The sequence below is a fragment of the Physeter macrocephalus genome, chromosome 14 (genome assembly GCF_002837175.3).
Source record: "Physeter macrocephalus isolate SW-GA chromosome 14, ASM283717v5, whole genome shotgun sequence".
In the NCBI taxonomy this organism is placed as follows: domain Eukaryota; kingdom Metazoa; phylum Chordata; class Mammalia; order Artiodactyla; family Physeteridae; genus Physeter; species Physeter macrocephalus.
In genome coordinates this window covers 14,215,949-14,236,237 of record NC_041227.1, presented here as the reverse complement: position 1 = coordinate 14,236,237, position 20,289 = coordinate 14,215,949, and the positions used below count along the sequence as shown (strand labels likewise).

Here is a 20,289-nt window from a genome sequence, read left to right as displayed (position 1 = left end):
GTTTTACACAGCGCCAACAATCCTGCTCTCCAGAATCCTACTCCCTGGAATTCTTAAGCAAGAAAATAAATGTTCATAACTGCTTTGAAAATGAGGCCAGATTCTCAAACTTGGCTGCACACTGAAGTCCCCTGAGGAGTCTCTGGGTCCCACACTCAGAAATTCTGATTTGATTGGTCTGGGATGAAGCCTGGGCATCGGGACATTTTTTTAAAGTTCCCCAAGAGATCCTAATATTCTAACCAAGATTGAGAATTGCTGCCTAACAGAAGGTCTTGAATTCCCTTCCTAGAATGGCCTCTTCCCTATTCTCGGTTAAGTTTCTCCCAGTATATTCAGCATGGTCAGTGTCATATGCAGTGAGGATTCACAAAATGGTTCAGTGAGGTGAGTTGACCCATGTGCCTATTTGTTTGAGGGATGCTGTCCTTATTAGGGAAAGTGTAATTATCAAAGTGGAGTTTGTTGCATCCCATAAAAAGAAACACTTAAGTCCTGAGTGTCCAAGGCTAATGGTTGAGGGAGGGTGTGCGTGTGTGTTTGATAAATTCCTTTGTGTGATAACTGGACCTAGACGTAGTTAGGAGTTAAAATAACAAGTGATTCAGTAAAAGAGGCCAGTTTCCTTATTTGCTGATCACTCATGGATATTTAAGATTATTTAATGTAAATATCTTTTTCCTAGTTATAAAAAATGATACTTGTTCACTGGCATTCAAATGATACTAAAAAGAATTTTTAGGGAATTCCCTGGCAGTCCAGCGGTTAGGACTTGGCACTTTCACTGCCATGGGCCCAGGTTCCATCCCTGATCAGGGAAGTAAGATCCGCAAGCCACGTGGCGCAGCCAAAAAAAAAAATTTTTTTTTAAAGAAAAATCCCTTTAAATCCTACCACCCAGAGATAACTACTCTAAATATAATGGTGAACAAATTTCATGTCATCATTCTACTGGTTTATACATATATTTTACATCCACAGATCATACTAGATCTCCTATTTTGTAATTTGGTTTTTTTATTCAACAAAAGTTATGGACCTCTCTCCATGCTGATGCGTATAGATCAACACTATGCTTTTGTTTTTTGGCCACACTGTGCAGCATGCGGGATCTTACTTCCCCAGTGCCCCTGCAGTGGAAGCCGGAGTCTTAACCACTGGACCGCCAAGGAAGTCCCAACACTATGCTTTTTAGTGACTGCATAATGGCCCATGGATCCCCTGTTGGTGAACATTTACATTTTTTCCAAATTATAATTCTTTGCAATTATAAACAAAGCTACAACAAACATCTTGATGTCAAGTTATGAGAGGCTGTAGGACACAGCACTTGGGATTTGAAATTGGATATGGGTTTAAATCCCAAGCCTCTCTCAATTTACAGGTCTTACGATTTTGGGGAAATTACCAAACCTCTCCGAGCCTCAGTTTCTTCATTTGTGAAGTGGGGACAGTAATACCCTCTCCATTAGGTTAAATAATGGCAAGTATAGAAAACACCACTTGAGTAAAAGCATCTTGACCCAGCTGCTTTTGCCCACGGTCTGGACTAGCTCACTCACATCACCTCCCTTCCTAGACACACACACACACACACACACACACGTCATTTGTATGTTCTAGAGGCTCTTGGAAAACCTTCAGAGGTAACCTGAACAGACCCACCTATGTTAGCTGTACAGACATGACCAATCCTACTGTGTTAAAGATTCTGCACTCATACTTGTGGGGTTTCTAGAAAGCCCCTCACCCTACCCATCCCTACCTCTAGACCCCAGACCCCAAGCCAGAATAGCCCACACCCATTCATACATTTACATCTGTTGACTGAGCACTTACAACTTGTCCTGAGTGCAGTCAGGTCTAGATGGAGGACAGCCCCTGTGCCTCCAGGAAGCTCCTAGTCTAATGGAAGTTAAAAGACAGTAACAGCCAGGGTGATAAGGAACATGAAAGCTAAGTCCGAGGAGGGGAGGGGCACACAGCAGCTCGGTGTATCAGGGAAGACTTCCTGGAGGAAACAACATCTCACCTGGTTTTGTCAGTCAGAGTGAACCTAGCAGTTGAGAGGGGCGTGTGGTTGGTGGAGCAGGGCATTCTGTTTGATGGGCAATCCACCAAACCACTATGATGGGAGAACTGGGGGAGGGAGGGGCAGACCACAAAGTAGCTTATACAGTTGAGCCAAGTGTGTCAGAAGAAGAGACAGACAATGGGGGCAGGGCAGACATCTGCCTAAGGACTTGTTTTACAGGAATCCAGGGTTATACGACCAGGAGAGGTAGGCAGGGGTGGGCTTCAAAGCCTGTGGGTGGTCTAAGGACCACCTGCAACAGAAGCTCCAGAGGAGCCTGATAAAAACATAAAAACGCGAAGGCTAGGCTACACCCAGAATGACTGAACTCACAGGGTCTGGACCCCAGGAATCCGCATTATTTCACAAGAGCCCCAGATGATTCTAATTCACAGTCTGGTTGGAAAACCACCACGCAGAGCTCTTCCATCTCTCCAGCCCTACCCTTGGTGATAGGGGACTGGTTCTCAGGGCTCCTAAAAGGCGCAGGATGATTCATTTTCATGGTCATGGAAATGCTGACATAAAACACTCCCAGCCAAACCCAGGGAGTTCTGGGAATTACAGTCAGACGGTGGTGGGCGGGGAGGGAAGCAGGAGACAGAAGGAATTTCTGGCAGGGGTGGGAGGAGGTAGGGGAATTTTATTTGGGTGGTTGGTTGTTTCTTTGGTGGAGAGTAGGGGATGGGGTAGGAGGTCCTGTTCAGGCACCCAGCAAACACGCCCTAGTCCCCGGCTCTTCCCAGGCCTCAGGGACAGGAGGCAAGGAAGCAAGGAATTAGGCACTTTTTATTCCACACCCAGTAAACCCCACCTACCGCAGAGCGATACGAATTCCTCAGCACACCCTGTTATCCAGGCCACCGGATAACAGACCTTTCTGCAGTGATGGAAACATCTGTCCTCGCAGCCCAGGGCTGCAGCTGCTGATCACTTTTGGTTACCGAGCACGTGAAGTGGGGCTAGTACGGCTGAGGAAATACACTTTCAATTTAAATTAATTTCAATTCAAACACACATCTGGCTCGTGGCTACTGTCCTGATAGCGCCACTCTAGGCCTGGCCCAATCCAGGGGTCAGCTTGGTTCGGAAACTGCCTCGGGGGAGGGCAAGCGGCAGGAGGAGACTTGGGGGTCAGTCTCTGCCCACCTCGGAGAGGAAGAGCAGCCCAGCTGTGAGCAGGGCGCGCCTCAGAGCGGGGGGACGCCTCGGGCGCGCCGGATGAGGTTGGCCAGCCGCCTGGCCAGGCCGCCCTTGCTGGGCACCTCAACCTGGAAGGTTCGGGTGAGGAGGTTGTAGAAGGAGCCGTAGCACACGGCCACCACTGTGCACGTGAGGCAGATGACGTTGTAGGGCATGCTGAAGTCCGGCGTGGGCAGGTTCACCAGCAGTGGCTCCGTGTAGAGCCGCACGAAGTAGCTGGAGCTGTCGGAGACTGGGAAGCTGGGGGTTGGGAGGGAGAAGTGAGGCTGGACCGGCTGCTACCCCGCGCCGTCTCGCCACCCCCTCCTCGGGTCGCACTGGGCCAGTCTCGGCAGTAAGGGTTTTCAAAGCCTTCTTAGCCTCAAAGCCTTTCAAAGCTCAACACAGAAATCTGATCACAGGAGAGCAGCTCCGGTGTGCTGCGGGAGAGGGAAGGGGCCCTGCCTTCGCTTGGCTGCTTCTTCCTTAGCCTTCTGGTCTCAGCCTAAAGGCCATCTCCTCAAAGCAGCCTTCCTGAATTACCCACCAGACTACTCCCCAGTGACCCTAGCAGCTCCCCTCTAGACTGAGCACAAGAAGGGCACGGGCAAGTCGGTTTGGTTTACTGTGGTACACCTGGTGCTCTCTGAAGTACCTGGCATCTGATAAGCGCTCAATTAAATATCTGTTAAGAGAAATAATGAGTAAACTTGGGCTATACATACTGTGCTTCTCACCTATTGATTCTCCTAGAAGCTCTTTAGGATCATTCCATAAAGACTGTGCAAATATTAGAGACCACTAGGATTTTAATTAGGACTGAGGGAACCTACTCATTACTTTGGAAGAGGCAGCATCTAGCCCCAGCCCACCCCGCAGGAACCTGATCCTCTGTGCTGGTGTCACCCCAACGCCCAGCGGCTGAGGTCACACTTACAGGGTGTTGAAGAGGGGACTCTCTTCCCAGTCCACGGGTTGGGCGGCCACCTCGCTGGGCACGAGGGCACTGAGGACAGATGGGCTGCAGAGAAGCAGACAGATATTCTGTGAGCCGTGTTCCTCACGGCTCCCCCATCAAGGGTAAGTGGCAGAGAGGGTGGGTCAGGCGGGTGGGGGCAGCAGGTCGGGGGAGCCCACCTGACATAGAAGCCGTGGTTGGGGTCCGGGGTGTACTCGGTCCACTTAAGCAGCGCCCGCTCAAACTGGATGGAGACCTTGGTGACTGAGCTGGCCGGTAGCTGAATCAGCATCTCCAGGAGGTGGGGCTGCATCCGGTCCTGGGCAGGCTGGTAGTGGATGTAACCTGGGGACAGGTAGGGTCCACCCATAGCTCTTTTTTTGTTAGTTAGTTAGTTAGTTATGGCTGCATTGGGTCTTTGTTGCTGCGCGCGGGCTTTCTCTAGTTGCGGCGAGCGAGGGCTACTCATCATTGCTGTGCGTGGCCTTCTCATTGAGGTGGCTTCTCTTGTTGCGGAGCACGGGCTCTAGGCTCGCGGGCTTCAGTAGTTGTGGCTCATGGGCTCTAGAGCGCAGGCTCAGTAGTTGCGGCGCACGGGCTTAGCTGCTCCGCGGCATGTGGGATCTTCCCGGACCAGGGCTCGAACCCGTGTCCCCTGCACTGGCAGGCGGATTCTTAACCACTGCGCCACCAGGGAAATCCCACCCATAGCTCTTTCCTGGGCTCAGACTACCTGCATCTCTCATCTCTACCTATCAAGGCCTTGGGGCCTGGATCGGGGTGCCTAGAAGGAGGGCTTTGGATCACAGAAGCCAGGCAGGCTCACAGGAGGGAGGAGGATCGCAGAAAAGGGAAAAGGTGTTTCCAGGGCAGCCATCCCAGGACGTGTTCAAGCTAATCCATCTTCACATCATGAAAACTGGGCCACCAGACATCAGGTGCCTCATGTGATGCGACAGGGAGTCCACAGAACCACCTGGGAAGTTTTCTTGCCAAAAATATAAGACCTGAATCTAATCAAATTTCTAAATCTAACCACTGATACTCAAGAATACACAAGGGACAGAGGAACATGTTAAACACGGGCAAATCCAGAATGTAGAACATCCTATACAATAAATGACCCAGTTTTGCCAACAAATAGATTAAAAAAAAAAAAAAAAAGCCTGGGAACTGTTTTATAGGTTAAAGGAGATTTAAGAGTACCACACCAGTCAAGACGTGAATAACAAGGGAAATGGGGGGGAGGGGGAGTGTATACGGGAGCCCTGTACTTTCTGCTCAACTTCTCTATAAACCTAAAACTGCTCTAAAAAAATAAAGTCTATTACTTTAAAAAAGAGAGGGAGAGAAACTTAAGAGCATATCAAGCAAATGTAATGTGACAGGTTATTTTGGTCCAATTCAAACAAACCAACTATAAAATTATTTTCAAGAACACTGGGGAAACAGGAGTGACAATGATAGATTATACATTTGTGTACTTTAGTATTTAAAGGTGAATTGATACAATGTCTAGAATTTAAGATACTCCAGCAGAAACATAACCAAACCAAAAAATAAATAAATAAAGGGAGAGATGAAACAAAAATGACGGGAAGCTGTGAAACAGAATAGAGAGCTCAGAAATGAACCCACACTTATATGGGCAATTAATCTATGACAAGGGAGGCAAGGATATACAATGAGGAAAAGACAGCCCCTTCAATAAATGGTATTGGTAAAACTAGACAGCTACATGCAAAAGAATCAAACTGGACTACTTTCTCACACCATATACAAAAAAAAACCTCAAAATGGATTAAAGACTTCAATGTAAAAACTGAAATGATAAAACTTCTAGAAGAAAACATAGGCAGTATGCTCTTTGACCTAGCAATATTTTGGGGGGTATGTCTCCTCGGGCAAGGAAAACAAAAGCAAAAATAAACAAATGAGGTTACATCAAACTAAAAAGCTTTTGCACAGCAAAGGAAACTATCAACAAAATGAAAAGACAGCCTACTGAATGGGAAAGGTATTTGCAAACGATATATCCGATACGGGGTTAAAATACAAACTATACAAAGAACACATACAACTCAACGTCAAAAAAAACCCAAAATTACAAACTGGGCAGAGGACCTGAATAGACATTTTTCCAAAGAAGACATACAGATGGCCAAGAGGCACACAAAAAAATGTTCAACATCACTGATCATCAGGGAAACGCAAATCAAAACCACAATGAGATTATCACCTCACACCTATCAGAATGGCTATCATCAAAAAGACAGCAAATAGGGACTTCCCTGGTGGCACAGTGGTTAAGAATCCGCCTGCCAATGCAGGGGACATGGGTTCGAGCCCTGGTCTGGGAAGATCCCACATGCTGTGGAACAACTAAGCCCGTGCACCACAACTACTGAGCCCAGGTGCCACAACTACTGAAGCCTGTGACCCACAACAACTGAGCCCGCAAGCCACAACTACTGAGCCCGTGAGCCACAGCTACTGAAGCCCATGTGCCTAGAGCCCATGCTCCGCAACAAGAGAAGCCACCGCAATGAGAAGCCCGCGCACCGCAACGAAGAGTAGCCCCCACTTACCACAACTAGATGCCCACGCGCAGCAACAAAGACCCAATGCAGACAAAAAAAAAAAAAAAAGACAACAAATGACAAGTGTTGGTGAGTATGTGGAGAAAAGGGAACCCCAGTGCACTGCGTTGGGAACGTAAATTGGTGTAGCCACTATGAAAAACAGCAGGGAGAGTCCTCAAAAAATTAAAAATAGAACTACCATACAATCCAGCAATTCCACTCATGGGTATTTATCTGAAGAAAATGAAAACATTAATTCAAAAAGATATATGCACCCCAACGTTTACTGAAGTATTATTCACAATAGCCAAGATATGGAAACAACATACGTGCCCACCGATAGACAAATGGATAAAGAAGATGTGGTACATATAAACAATGGAATATTAGCCATAAAAAAGAAGGAAATCTTGACATTTGCAACAACATGGAAGGACCTAGAGGATCTTATGCTAAGTGAGATAAATCAGACAAAGACAAATACTGTATGATATCACTTATATGTGGACTCTAAAAAATAAAAACAAATGAACGAACATAACCAAACAGAAACAGTCATAGATACAGAGAACAAACAGGTGGTTGCCAGAGGCTGGGGGGGCGGGGGGGGAGGAGAGAAATAGGTGAGGGAGAGTAAGAGGTACAAATTTTCAGTTGCAAAATAAATGAATCACAGGTATGAAATACAGTGTGGGGAATATAGTCAATAACTACGTATAATATTTGTATGGTGACAGATGGTAACTAGACTCATCATGACGGTCATTTTGAAATGTACAGAAACACTGAATCACTATGTTATGCACCAGGAACTAACATAGTATTATAGGTCAATTATACTTCAAAAATAAACAAAAAAGGGGACTTCCCTGGTGGTCCAGTGGCTAAGGCTCTGCGCTCCCAATGCAGGGGGCCCGGGTTCCATCCCTGGTCAGGGAACTAGACCCCACATGCCGCAACTAAGAGTTCGCATGCCGCAACTAAAGATCCTGCATGCCGCAACGAAGATCCCGCACACGGTAATAAAGATCCCGTGTGCCTCAACTAAGACCCGCTGCAGCCAAATAAATAAATAAATAAATATTAAAAATAAAGAAATAAACGAACTCCTAGAAAAAGAGATCAGATTTGTGGTTACTAGAGGTGAGGAGTAGGCGGAAGGGGAATTGGATGAAGGCAGTCAAAAGGCACAATCTTCGAGTTCTAAGATAAGAATTAGGGATGTCATGTACCACGTGATAAATATAATAGGCACTGTTGTACATTATGTATGAAAACTGTTATGAGTAAATCCTGAGAGTTCTCATCACAAGGAAAAAATTTTTTTTCTATTTCTTTAATTTTGTATCTGTACAAGATGGTGGATGTTCACTAAACTTACTGTGGTCATCATTTCATGATGGATGTAAGTCAAATGAGTATGCTGAACACCTTGAACTTATAATGTGCTATATGTCAATTATATCTCAATAAAACTGGAAGAAAGACATCAACAACAACAACAAACAAAAAATAGGATATGAAGCTGGAGACTGCTGAGGCTGGATAATGGGTACATGGGGGGTTCATTACACTATTCCATTTGGGTATGTGTTTGAAATTTTCCAGAGCGAAAGTTTTAAAAAAACAAAAGAAACAAACAAAAAAATGAAAAACCTACGAAATACATAGGTAGGATGTTCGAAGTAGAGATTTTGAAGATGGCACAGATAGTGGGGCTGAAAATAAGTAAAACTATTAACCACAGGCTTGAAAATATGGGAAACAACAGAGGGGTTTAGAGAAGATTGTAAGTCTAGCTGTTTGGGATGTGCTGTAACCTCTTCCTAGGAAGTCGTCTTCTGTATTACTAGTCTCCCTCCACTCCAAAGGAAAACAAGTGCTTTTGTGCTATGCCTGGCATCTCTTAGAAAGCACTCAGTAAATATTAACTCTTCCTTAGAAAAATAATAGAAAATAAAAACAAATTTTAAAAATCACACCTCTTTACCCCACCCGAGGAAGCAAAACCATCTATTCCAGCTGTTATCTTCTTTGTCTCCAGTACTCTTGTTTTTCTTGCTAACCCGTTCTCCACCTGAAAGAGCCTATGAATCATCAGGAAACAAAAACATGTGCCCAGAGCACCAGGAAGCAGGAGGAAGCAAATGAAAAAGATATAGAAACTCCTGCCCTTATCAAGTCCTATTAAGAGTCACCAGAACTATGTGGTTTAACTCTTTTGGCTTTACAAATACTTCCAGATCTGGCATTGGTGAGGTTACCCTTTCCATTTCTCAAACTATTCCTAACTCGTGATGCCTGTGTAGACTGCTGAGGCACTTCCGGAATGACGCTGAGAACTGAGGCTTTGGGGGACCTGGAGGGGAGGTGGGGGGCTGGGTCAGGACTCGGCACTCACTTGGTTTGTTCTCCTTGCCCTTGGAGGTGATGGTGAGCGTGTGCACGTACAGCCGCAGGTACCAGGGCACAGTGTCCAGCAACAGCACGGGGAAGGCCCGGTACGGGTGGGTGTTATACAGCAGCGTGCTCAGCTCCCCGTTGTGCAGCCCGTAGCCGCTCACGTACCGCTGGGCGTACAGGAAGGGCGTGGGTGGGGCCTCTGTTCAGAGAAAAGTCAACAGTTAACCACTCCTTTTTTAAAAAAAAAAAAAAAAAAAAAAAGCATCACTCCCCATCTTCACTCCCTGGGCCAGGTTCAGAGTCTCAAAGCCAGGGAGGGGAGCGGGTAATGCTTTGCCATCAGAACTGGGAAACCTGCATTCTGGAACCATCCCTGTCTCCCCCAACCCACAGCAGTGATAACAGAATTACTAATATTTACTAAGTACTTATACAGGCCGAGCTCCGTGCCCCTTCCAACCCAAACCAAGTGCTCCTCACGATATTCCACACTTTTCCCTGGTAACACTGAACATAATCACAATTGTTTGATGCCTGCTTCAACTATCAGATGTTAATGTTGCTCGAAAGCCGGGTACTTCTTTTTTTTTATTTTATTTTTAAAAAATTTTTATAAATTTATTTTATTTATTTATTTTTGGCTGCATTGGGTCTTCGTTGCTGCACGCGGGCTTTCTCTAGTTGCCGTGAACGGGGGCTACTCTTAGCTGAGGTGCGCGGGCTTCTCATTGCAGTGGCTTCTCTTGTTGCCGAGCACGAGGTCTAGGTGCACGGGCTTCAGTAGTTGTGGTTCGCGGGCTCTAGAGCACACGCTCAGTAGTTGTGGCGCACGGTCTTTGTTGCTCCGCGGCATGTGGGATCTTCCCGGACCAGGGCTCGAACCCGTATCCCCTGCATTGGTAGGCGGATTCTTAACCACTGTGCCACCAGGGAAGCCCTGAACTTATAATGTGCTATATGTCAATTATATCTCAATAAAACTGGAAGAAAGACATCAACAACAACAACAAACAAAAAATAGGATATGAAGCTGGAGACTGCTGAGGCTGGATAATGGGTACATGGGGGGTTCATTACACTATTCCATTTGGGTATGTGTTTGAAATTTTCCAGAGCGAAAGTTTTAAAAAAACAAAAGAAACAAACAAAAAAATGAAAAACCTACGAAATACATAGGTAGGATGTTCGAAGTAGAGATTTTGAAGATGGCACAGATAGTGGGGCTGAAAATAAGTAAAACTATTAACCACAGGCTTGAAAATATGGGAAACAACAGAGGGGTTTAGAGAAGATTGTAAGTCTAGCTGTTTGGGATGTGCTGTAACCTCTTCCTAGGAAGTCGTCTTCTGTATTACTAGTCTCCCTCCACTCCAAAGGAAAACAAGTGCTTTTGTGCTATGCCTGGCATCTCTTAGAAAGCACTCAGTAAATATTAACTCCTCCTTAGAAAAATAATAGAAAATAAAAACAAATTTTAAAAATCACACCTCTTTACCCCACCCGAGGAAGCAAAACCATCTATTCCAGCTGTTATCTTCTTTGTCTCCAGTACTCTTGTTTTTCTTGCTAACCCGTTCTCCACCTGAAAGAGCCTATGAATCATCAGGAAACAAAAACATGTGCCCAGAGCACCAGGAAGCAGGAGGAAGCAAATGAAAAAGATATAGAAACTCCTGCCCTTATCAAGTCCTATTAAGAGTCACCAGAACTATGTGGTTTAACTCTTTTGGCTTTACAAATACTTCCAGATCTGGCATTGGTGAGGTTACCCTTTCCATTTGTCAAACTATTCCTAACTCGTGATGCCTGTGTAGACTGCTGAGGCACTTCCGGAATGACGCTGAGAACTGAGGCTTTGGGGGACCTGGAGGGGAGGTGGGGGGCTGGGTCAGGACTCGGCACTCACTTGGTTTGTTCTCCTTGCCCTTGGAGGTGATGGTGAGCGTGTGCACGTACAGCCGCAGGTACCAGGGCACAGTGTCCAGCAACAGCACGGGGAAGGCCCGGTACGGGTGGGTGTTATACAGCAGCGTGCTCAGCTCCCCGTTGTGCAGCCCGTAGCCGCTCACGTACCGCTGGGCGTACAGGAAGGGCGTGGGTGGGGCCTCTGTTCAGAGAAAAGTCAACAGTTAACCACTCCTTTTTTAAAAAAAAAAAAAAAAAAAAAAAGCATCACTCCCCATCTTCACTCCCTGGGCCAGGTTCAGAGTCTCAAAGCCAGGGAGGGGAGCGGGTAATGCTTTGCCATCAGAACTGGGAAACCTGCATTCTGGAACCATCCCTGTCTCCCCCAACCCACAGCAGTGATAACAGAATTACTAATATTTACTAAGTACTTATACAGGCCGAGCTCCGTGCCCCTTCCAACCCAAACCAAGTGCTCCTCACGATATTCCACACTTTTCCCTGGTAACACTGAACATAATCACAATTGTTTGATGCCTGCTTCAACTATCAGATGTTAATGTTGCTCGAAAGCCGGGTACTTCTTTTTTTTTATTTTATTTTTAAAAAATTTTTATAAATTTATTTTATTTATTTATTTTTGGCTGCATTGGGTCTTCGTTGCTGCACGCGGGCTTTCTCTAGTTGCCGTGAACGGGGGCTACTCTTAGCTGAGGTGCGCGGGCTTCTCATTGCAATGGCTTCTCTTGTTGCCGAGCACGGGGTCTAGGTGCACGGGCTTCAGTAGTTGTGGTTCGCGGGCTCTAGAGCACACGCTCAGTAGTTGTGGCGCACGGTCTTTGTTGCTCCGCGGCATGTGGGATCTTCCCAGACCAGGGCTCGAACCCGTATCCCCTGCATTGGTAGGCGGATTCTTAACCACTGTGCCACCAGGGAAGCCCAAAAGCCAGGTACTTCTGTCTTCAAAAAAAATTCTGTTGACTGAACGAATGAATGCATGAGTGACCTCCATGTTTTCCATTAATTACCTCATCTGATCCTTTAGGTATTACTGTCCCCGCTTTCAAGACGAGGCAGTAAGGTTAGGAACCTGCCAAGGGCACAGAGCTTAGAAGAGGTGGAGTTAGAACCAGGACGTCTGACTCAAGAGTTCTGGGTCTAAACACAAGCCTGCCACCTCGCGGTGAAGAGGCAGGACTGTGAGTCTCCCCCACGAGCTGAACCCTCTGTAGCCTATAGGGGCTGCGGCCGCCCACCTCCCACCCACCATTCCCTAGGGGTCTCTTCCACTTGAGCTGGAGGTTGAGGCTGCGCGAGTTGTTGATCACGGCCGTGTCCAGCAGGTCGTAGACGGCATAGGTCTTCCGGGTGCCCAGGACGACGTCCTCGTACATGGTGAGCGGGGGCGGGTACACCTCCAATGTCTCATTGTCCTGGGGACACAACGGCAGGGCTGAGAAGCGAGTGGAGGGGCAGGCTGGCCTTGGGGGCTGGGGGGGCGATGTGTGTGGCTGGAGGCCTTAGTCTTAGTACCTGGCTATAGTTGGTGACGTCCACATAGACTCGGCTCTCCGAAGCCAGGGGGCAGGGCTCTGTGAGGGTTCGGGAGAACATCCGAAAGAGGGACCAGTCTGAGGAGCAGAGAGGGGTTGAGCAGGGGCGGGACTAGGCCTGCTCCGCGTAGATGGGGTGGGGCTGGCAGTGGGTGGGCAGAGATGGGCTGCCAAGGTGGCTTACCTTGCTTCCCCTGCCCCGTGACGAAGGCGTCAAATACAACGGAAAGGGTCTGCCTCAGCTCCCAGGAGATGCTGGCACAGCGTGCATCCTACCACAGGGCCAGAAGGCAGCAGTGAGGACCTACCACTCCCCCAGCCGCACAGCCCCAGGGACTACTACCCGGACTCAATCCCTTGTCTATTCTGTATCTCCCCATCCATCCATTTGCTACCATCCACTACCGAGCACTTGCCCTCATGCCAGCAGCTTTATGTGCATCACTGGGATGAACCATCGCCGACAACCAGAGGAACTGATACTACTGTTATTCTCATTTGACAGATGAGAAAACCAGGGAAATAAAATGACTCACTCAAGGTCAAGTCAGCTGGTGAGTGGCTGAGCTAGCAGCTGCACCCACACAGCTATCACTCTTAACCATGACGAAGACTGAGTGAATGCCTGCCAGGCAACCACTCGGTTTCCTTGCTGCGTGGCCAGTGCCCTGAATCATCATCATCACACTGACTCCCACTGACTACTGGCTCAGCCCTCGGTAGACACTGGGCTATGTGCTTTACCTGCACCTTCTCTCAGAGCCCCTGGATGGCCCCCATCACCTGTTCCCGGTGACTTACTCTGCAAACAGGGCGAATATGCACTGCCTGGGAGTGGTAGCTCGTGTGGAACAGGCGATCGGCCTTCAGCAGCACGGAGAGGCCTGCCTGGAGGAGGTGGCAAGAGAGAAAAGGCCAGTGCCCCGCACGGCAGGGCACCTGGGCATGGGGCCGAGGTTATCTGTCAGGCAGTGAGGGGGCATCTGCCGACTCCATCCACTCTCTGGGGCTCCCACCTACATTTAGGCCCCTCTGGCCTCACCTTGGAACTGCAGGGCAAGAGCTTCTTCCACGGGGTGAGGTTCTCAGTGCAGACGACCTCCCGAGGCAGCACCGCATAGCGCAGGAAGGAGTGATCCGTGCCTGAGAGACGGAAGCCTGTCTGGGGAAGCTCTTGGGGCGCCCCTCCTCAGGACCCACACATACTCTCTAGCACCACCGCCCTAACAGTGTCAGCTCAGGGGGAAGCGGGGAGGACACCCTCCTCCCTTTGGGAAGGCAATGCGGAGACAGCAGAGTCTCGGGAAACCTTCCTCTGGGGCCTGCACACCCAGGGGATTTATGACCTGGCCCCGCTGAGGAAGAAGGAAGCAGAGGGGAAAGGAGGCAAAGGCTTGGGTAGGAGGAACAGGAAGAAGGAAGGGGCTGCGGAGGCTGTCTCACCATTGGCCAGCCCCAGGGGTTTGAAGGAGGCGCTAGGCGTGACTGTGTTGGTGGAGTCAATGAAGTTGAGAGAGGCGCAGAAGATCCCTGAGAGGACGTTACTGAGCTCCTTCCAGGACTTATCCACGCTAAACGGAGACACAAACCCGCTCACTGTCCCGGGGCTGCGTCTGCTTCCTCCCTCAAAGCCTGCAGCTGGCTGCCAAGCCACGAGGCCAGCCAGCTGCTGGAGCCAGAACTGCCCCGATCGGCCTGCTTCCTGGGTCTCCCCAATCAGCCCCTTCTTCCTCACTCCCCTCTGGCCACCCCTGCATCCCCAGAGGCCTCTGCTTGGGTGGTTCCTCCTCCCGCCTGGTAATGCCCTCCTAACTCCTCTCTGCTCCCCTTCGAGGAGGTTCCCTCCTCCAGGAAGCTTTCCCGCCCTCCTCAACCACAGCCTCCTCCTGGGCTGCTGCAGTTCTGACCATCCGAGCCTCTCACCAGGGTCCTCCTGGGAAATGGCTGGGTGGCAACAGCATCTCGTCCTAAGCATCTTTTCTCCTCAACTAGGCTGTGAGCAACCTGAGGACAGGGAGCAAGTCTGGGTCACCCACGTGCCTCCCACAATGCTATGCAAAACGCCCCACACGCCAGAGGCTGAGATCAGCTCACTGATCCACCCTGGGGTGTGCTCAGCTGGGCAAAACGACATACTTCCTTGTGAATACCCTGGGTGAGTCCTGGTTCTACCCTCAGAGTGGGAAGTCTTTCATCTACAGAGGCTCACTGAGCAAGGGAAAACAAGCATTCTAGGACCCCACAGAAACATCAAATTAAATTAGATTTTTTTCTTAGAGAAATACCGAAACAGATTTGCTCTTTATACTAATAACAGAATAAAACTAGAATTCTGAACATCACCTCCATATTATAGATAATTATGAGGGGAGACAGTGACAGCAGAGCAGCTGGGATAAAAGGCAAAGAAGCCAGGGTTCAGACAGAGAGGAAGCCTTGGCTACTGTGGGGTTTGCTCCTCATTTGACATCACCTTAGAGCCATCCTGGGGGTTTTCAATAGTCCTCTCTTCAGAGCTTTCCAATTGCTCCAATCCTTAGGCCTCAAATAAAGATTGCAAACCGGAAACCTGAAAGCTCTACCCAAACCACAGCCACGTTTCATTTGACGTGCACATTAACCCATGTGGCATTTCTTAAATTTTTTAATTACTTGCTGATATTTAAACTTGCCAATTTTCACATTAAAATCCAGATTGCTGGTAACTCTTTAAAAACGAGAGTATCTGACGACAGTAGGCCCCTATTCCCACGTGGTAACAATCCATAGGAGCTGAGTGGCAGCTGTCCTCCCAAGCTCTGCCACAGTCCCCATCACTCCCTATTCTGACTCCAGTTTTTTTTTTTTGATCATACACGTGCTACTGATTTCCCATAGTCGGATTAAGAGGATACTGTGGTCCAACCGCAGTACCTAACCCCCCCACCACACGCATATAAAAGCAATTTTTCTAATACAGAGATCTGGTGTCTTGTAGGCCAATTCTAGCCCACATATATTTTGTTTGGCCCTTGTGGCATTTTGTTATTATTATGTGAATGAATGCCTTTTAAAAGGCTATCCAGTTTGCCGCAGCTTCCTACTGCCTTACATCCAAGCAAGTGCCAGATATTCTTATCTGCCTCCGTAGATATACGCATACACTACCTCTGGTCTGGAAGTATTAGGGGAAGGAAGTATATTCAGCCAAGTAAAGAATGCCACTAAGTCATAATATTTCTTACTTCCAACGCCATATTTACCCCCATGGAACTGCTGCCCCCAAGGGCAGTAGGAGGAGGACAACACCTGCCCTGCCATGTTCCCACCACGGCCTGCCACAGGCCTCAAGGTGGGCACTCACTCAGTGACGGTGTCTTGGAACCAGGCCCACAGCTCTGCACCTGATGGGGCCTGCAAGAAGGGTGTCCCCCAGTATCGAGTCCTCCAGAAGCCTTGGGTTAACGACAGGTGCAGCTCCCGTAGAGAATACTTGGAGATCAACTGCCCCAGTGCTTTGGGGAAGAGCCTATAATGAGATACTGGAGAAAGAGGAGCAGGTGAGTGATGATCCTGGAGGGAGGGTTCTCAGCCACCCCAAAGAAACAATACACCCCAGTTCTGGGGTCAGAGGAATCTAAATTCCTGACCAGACTCAAAATCACTTACAAGCGATGTGATCTTGGACAGGTGCCTTACCTCTCTATACCTCCAATTTCTTCCTTGTAACCGTTCACAGAACTTATCACCGCGCCCAGCACCCACGATAAACAGTAACCGTCAATAGCATCATCATCAGCGTTGTCAACAGAGGGTTTTAACTAAAGGTTTAGAGTGGCAGCCTGGAGCTGCGCAGAGAGCACTGGACTAGAAGTCAGGAAGAGTCACTGCCCCTCTCCGGGGCTCAGTTTCTTCACTGGTATAATGGGATTCTTCAAAAACTATCCCATCCTTCTGCAAGGACCATCTTTGTTTGTTTGTTTGTTTTGCGGTACGCGGGCCGCTCACTGTTGTGGCCTCTCCCGTTGCGGAGCACAGGCTCCGGACGCGCAGGCTCAGCGCCATGGCTCACGGGCCCAGCCGCTCCGCGGCATGTGGCATCTTCCCGGACAGGGGCACGAACCCGTGTCCCCTGCATTGGCAGGCGGACTCTCAACCACTGCGCCACCAGGGAAGCCCTGCAAGGACCATCTTTGTCAGGCCCCAAGCCCAGGGACCAGAACCTCACCCAGGGATCAGTCCTCGCCCCCAAGGCTAGCCTCCACCCCACTCCCAGCAGGTGCCACAGATATCTTTCTCCCGTCAGTGTCCTCTTCTCACCTTCTTCCCGCTGCAGCTCCGAATCCCAGCGCGTGCGGAACTGGAATGTGGCGGCTACGTCCCCAGAAGGCAGCGGGGTGATGACGAGCTCCTCCCGCAGGCTGTCGCGTGGGGGCTCTGTGTGGCCCCAGACTCCCGGCCCGAGAAGCAGCAGCACCAGCAGACAAAAAAGCGCTGCCGCCGCCATATCTGAGGCTGTTTCCGCCTCCCAATGGCCCCGCCCCCGCGAAAGGCCGGCCTCCAATAGGAAGAGCGTCTGAGAAGCGACTTCCGGTGCCGTCCCGGAAGCCAGGGTGCAGCTACCACAGCGACTGCCAGGATAGGCCTTTGAAGGGCTGCTGGGTGTAAAGGGGCGCTGATAGGGCACAAACGGCAGTGGGCACGTGGCGTGGCTCGGACGTGGATTGAGGACCCCCTTCCCAACGACAAAGTTCTTAATAATACCGACTCCCAATGTGCCTCCGTGATAGTTGAAACAGACTGAAAAATGTTATTACTTTTGCAAGGTCACACTGCCGGGCTCCTGTCTCCCTGAGATTCGTGTCTCTATTTGCCCTGTCCGAAGCCTAGCCAAGAACTTTCCTGAAAAACCCTCAAATAACTCACCCTTTTATTATGAAAAATCTCAAACATACAACAAAGTTGAAAGGATGAATACCTGTTACAATGAACATCTGTATCCCCATCACCTAGATTCCACTATTAACATGTTACTGCACTTGTTTTTATCACATATCAGCCTCTATCTCCCCCAATTCATCTTATGTTTTGATGCACTTCAAAGAAATTTCAGACATAAGGACACTTCCCCTTAAATAGTTCAGCATGCATATCATTAACTAGAGTTCAATAGTTGTTTACATTTTTCTTTTGGTGTAAAATTTACAAACAATGAAATGCTCAACTCTGAAGTGCACATTCATTGAGTTCAACAAGTGGATACACCTGTGTAACTCTTATCAAGATATGTTTGGAAAATCCCTGAAAGTTGGCTAATGCCCCTTGCCCGTCAATGTCTGTGACCCCTGCCTTCCAGATGCACCCACTGTTCTGATTTTTCTCCAGAAAATGGATTAATCTGTTCTACAGCTTCGTATAAGTGAAATCATCATATAGTGTGTATAATTTTTTGTAAAAGTCTTCTTTCATGGGAAGAATGTTTTGGAGAATCATTCATGTTCTTGCATGTATCAGCAGTTTGTGTCTTTTCATTTCTGTGTAGTATTCATACATTGTCTGAATATACCATAGTTTATCTGCTCTCCTGTCCATGTACACCTGAGCTCTTTCAAGTTTTTAGTTCTTATGAGCTAGGCTGCTATACAAGTTTCTTTGTAGGCATATGCTTACCTTTCTTTTAAGTAAATATTTAGGAGTGGTCAAAGAATAGGCATATGTTTAATTTTACAAGAAACTGCTAGATCTTTCTCCAAAATGTGTCATTTCATACTTGTACCAACAATGTATGAGAGTCCCCATTGCTCCACATCCTGGTGAACATTTAATTTGGGGGGCTTTTTCGTTTTTGCCACGTTGGGTGTGTTTGTAGTAGTATCTCATTGTGGTTTTAATTTGCATTTCCTTGGTACCTAGTGATGTTGAACAGCTTTTCATGTGCTTCTTGGCCATTCATATATTTTCTTTTGCAAAAGATCTGTTAAAATCTTTTTCCACCTCTCTCCTTTTGTGCTGACTTGAGTTGTAGGAGTTCCAAGCAATTCCTGCTTTGGTTTCTCCACCTGCCCAATGGGGTACACATTCATGAAGGATTTTGTAGACAGTCTTTTGGTAAAACTGACAACCATCTGGCTCTGAAGAACCAGAGATTTGGTGTCTGCCAGGTCTGCCTAGATATACCCCTGACCAACTGGAGAGGAAGTGTCAAGAAGATGTCTTTGTCTCATGATGCCCTCATTCTATCCAGCGTTCCTGCCCCACTAGACATGGAATAGAAGAGAGGCCACGAGCTTAGATGTCAGACAGATGTGGGTTCAAATCCCCGCACCAGCCTTTAATCCGTATGAGCATGAGAAACCTGAGTGCCACTCTTCCTGCTCTGTAAAACGGATAAACCTGCTTTCAGGGTTGTTGTAAGGATCAGAAATTAGGTACATGTAGAATCTGGACTGTAGTAAGTGCTTAATAGCCTCTACTAACCTTTACTCAAAGAGCTCTATGAGGCAGGCACTATTATCTCCATCTTACAGATGAGTAAACTGAGTACAGAAACTGAGATAATTGCCTAAGATCACAGTGAGTAATGGAGCCAGAACTCGAGTCCACACTATCAACTTCAAAAACAAATTTTTTAAGGGAGTTGCTGTTATGATTATGATTACTTTGTACTTCTATGCTTTGTTTCCTTTTGAAATTGCCTGTCCCCATCACTCAAGACCCAGCCACCCCCAAAGAAGACTTGCCTTCTCCCTCTCTAGCGTGCTACGGCCCACATTATAGTTCCATTATGTGGCCATGTCTCTTCCTGGAAGAGCTCTTGGCCACCTTAGTGTTTCTGTTGCGTAAGCAAGGAGGCTAGCACATAGTGGGGGCTCAGTAATGTTTGAACGAACAAACAAGACAACATCGTAACACCGTTCCATGTTGTCCCCACACCGCCATACTGTTCACAGTATCAAGTTCTGTGCACCCCTGGGGACTGCTACATTGTGAGCCGTCCTGGGAATCTTCCCCTGAGATGTGGTCCCTCCTATTTCCTCCACAGCACAGGATTCTACAGGAGTTTGTCTTTTTCCCTCCTCTCCAGAGTCTATGACAAGTCTATGCAATGGACAGAAGACACCACACTGTGGCTTGGAGACTGAAAGCTGGGCTGCTTGCCTCGGAGTTGGAGTCAAATCATCCCCCATCTCCAAGGGCCCTGTGTGGCCTCAAATAAAACAGTCAGCTGGAGATGCTGGCTCTGGCTCTGAAGGCCAGCCAAGCCCCTGTGGTTTGGCAGAAGAAGAGGTCATTGTCCAAACAGGAAGTGGTCCTGGGGTCTCAGCTGACCCTAGATTTTCCCAGCAGGGCTGGGGCTCATAGCAGCTGAACTGGAGGTTCCCCGTAGGCTCACAAACAATTCCACCTCTCCAGAGGGCTGCAGATCCCTCTCCCAGGACAGGCTCCCTGCCCCAGACCCCACAGATCTTAGCATTGTGTGCCTGGGGTTGTTGACATGCTGACAGCAACCAAGCTAGGCTAGCTTCCCATCATTCACCTTGGAGGAGAATGGGGAGATCCCAGGAGCTGAGAAGCCCTCAGAGCTGAGCTGTGGATATTATGGGGTGCACCCCAGGAGAAGGCTCAGCCGCAGTCAGACAGGAGGCGGAGCCT

At 48.3% G+C, this 20,289-nt stretch overlaps 1 protein-coding gene across 1 annotated transcript; it reads right to left on the bottom strand.

Annotated features, from left to right (window-relative positions):
- Positions 1-2,844: 2,844 nt before the first annotated feature.
- PIGT (phosphatidylinositol glycan anchor biosynthesis class T) lies at positions 2,845-19,744 on the bottom strand. Its single transcript, XM_024128422.3, has 12 exons — positions 16,957-19,744; positions 16,001-16,178; positions 14,101-14,228; positions 13,700-13,800; positions 13,459-13,545; positions 12,842-12,929; positions 12,638-12,735; positions 12,372-12,537; positions 11,106-11,306; positions 4,394-4,559; positions 4,194-4,277; positions 2,845-3,517 (listed from the first exon to the last, which is right to left on the bottom strand). The coding sequence occupies exons 1-12, from the start codon at positions 17,141-17,143 to the stop codon at positions 3,265-3,267; spliced, it is 1,737 nt and encodes a 578-aa protein (XP_023984190.1). The 5' UTR covers positions 17,144-19,744; the 3' UTR covers positions 2,845-3,264.
- Positions 19,745-20,289: the final 545 nt, after the last annotated feature.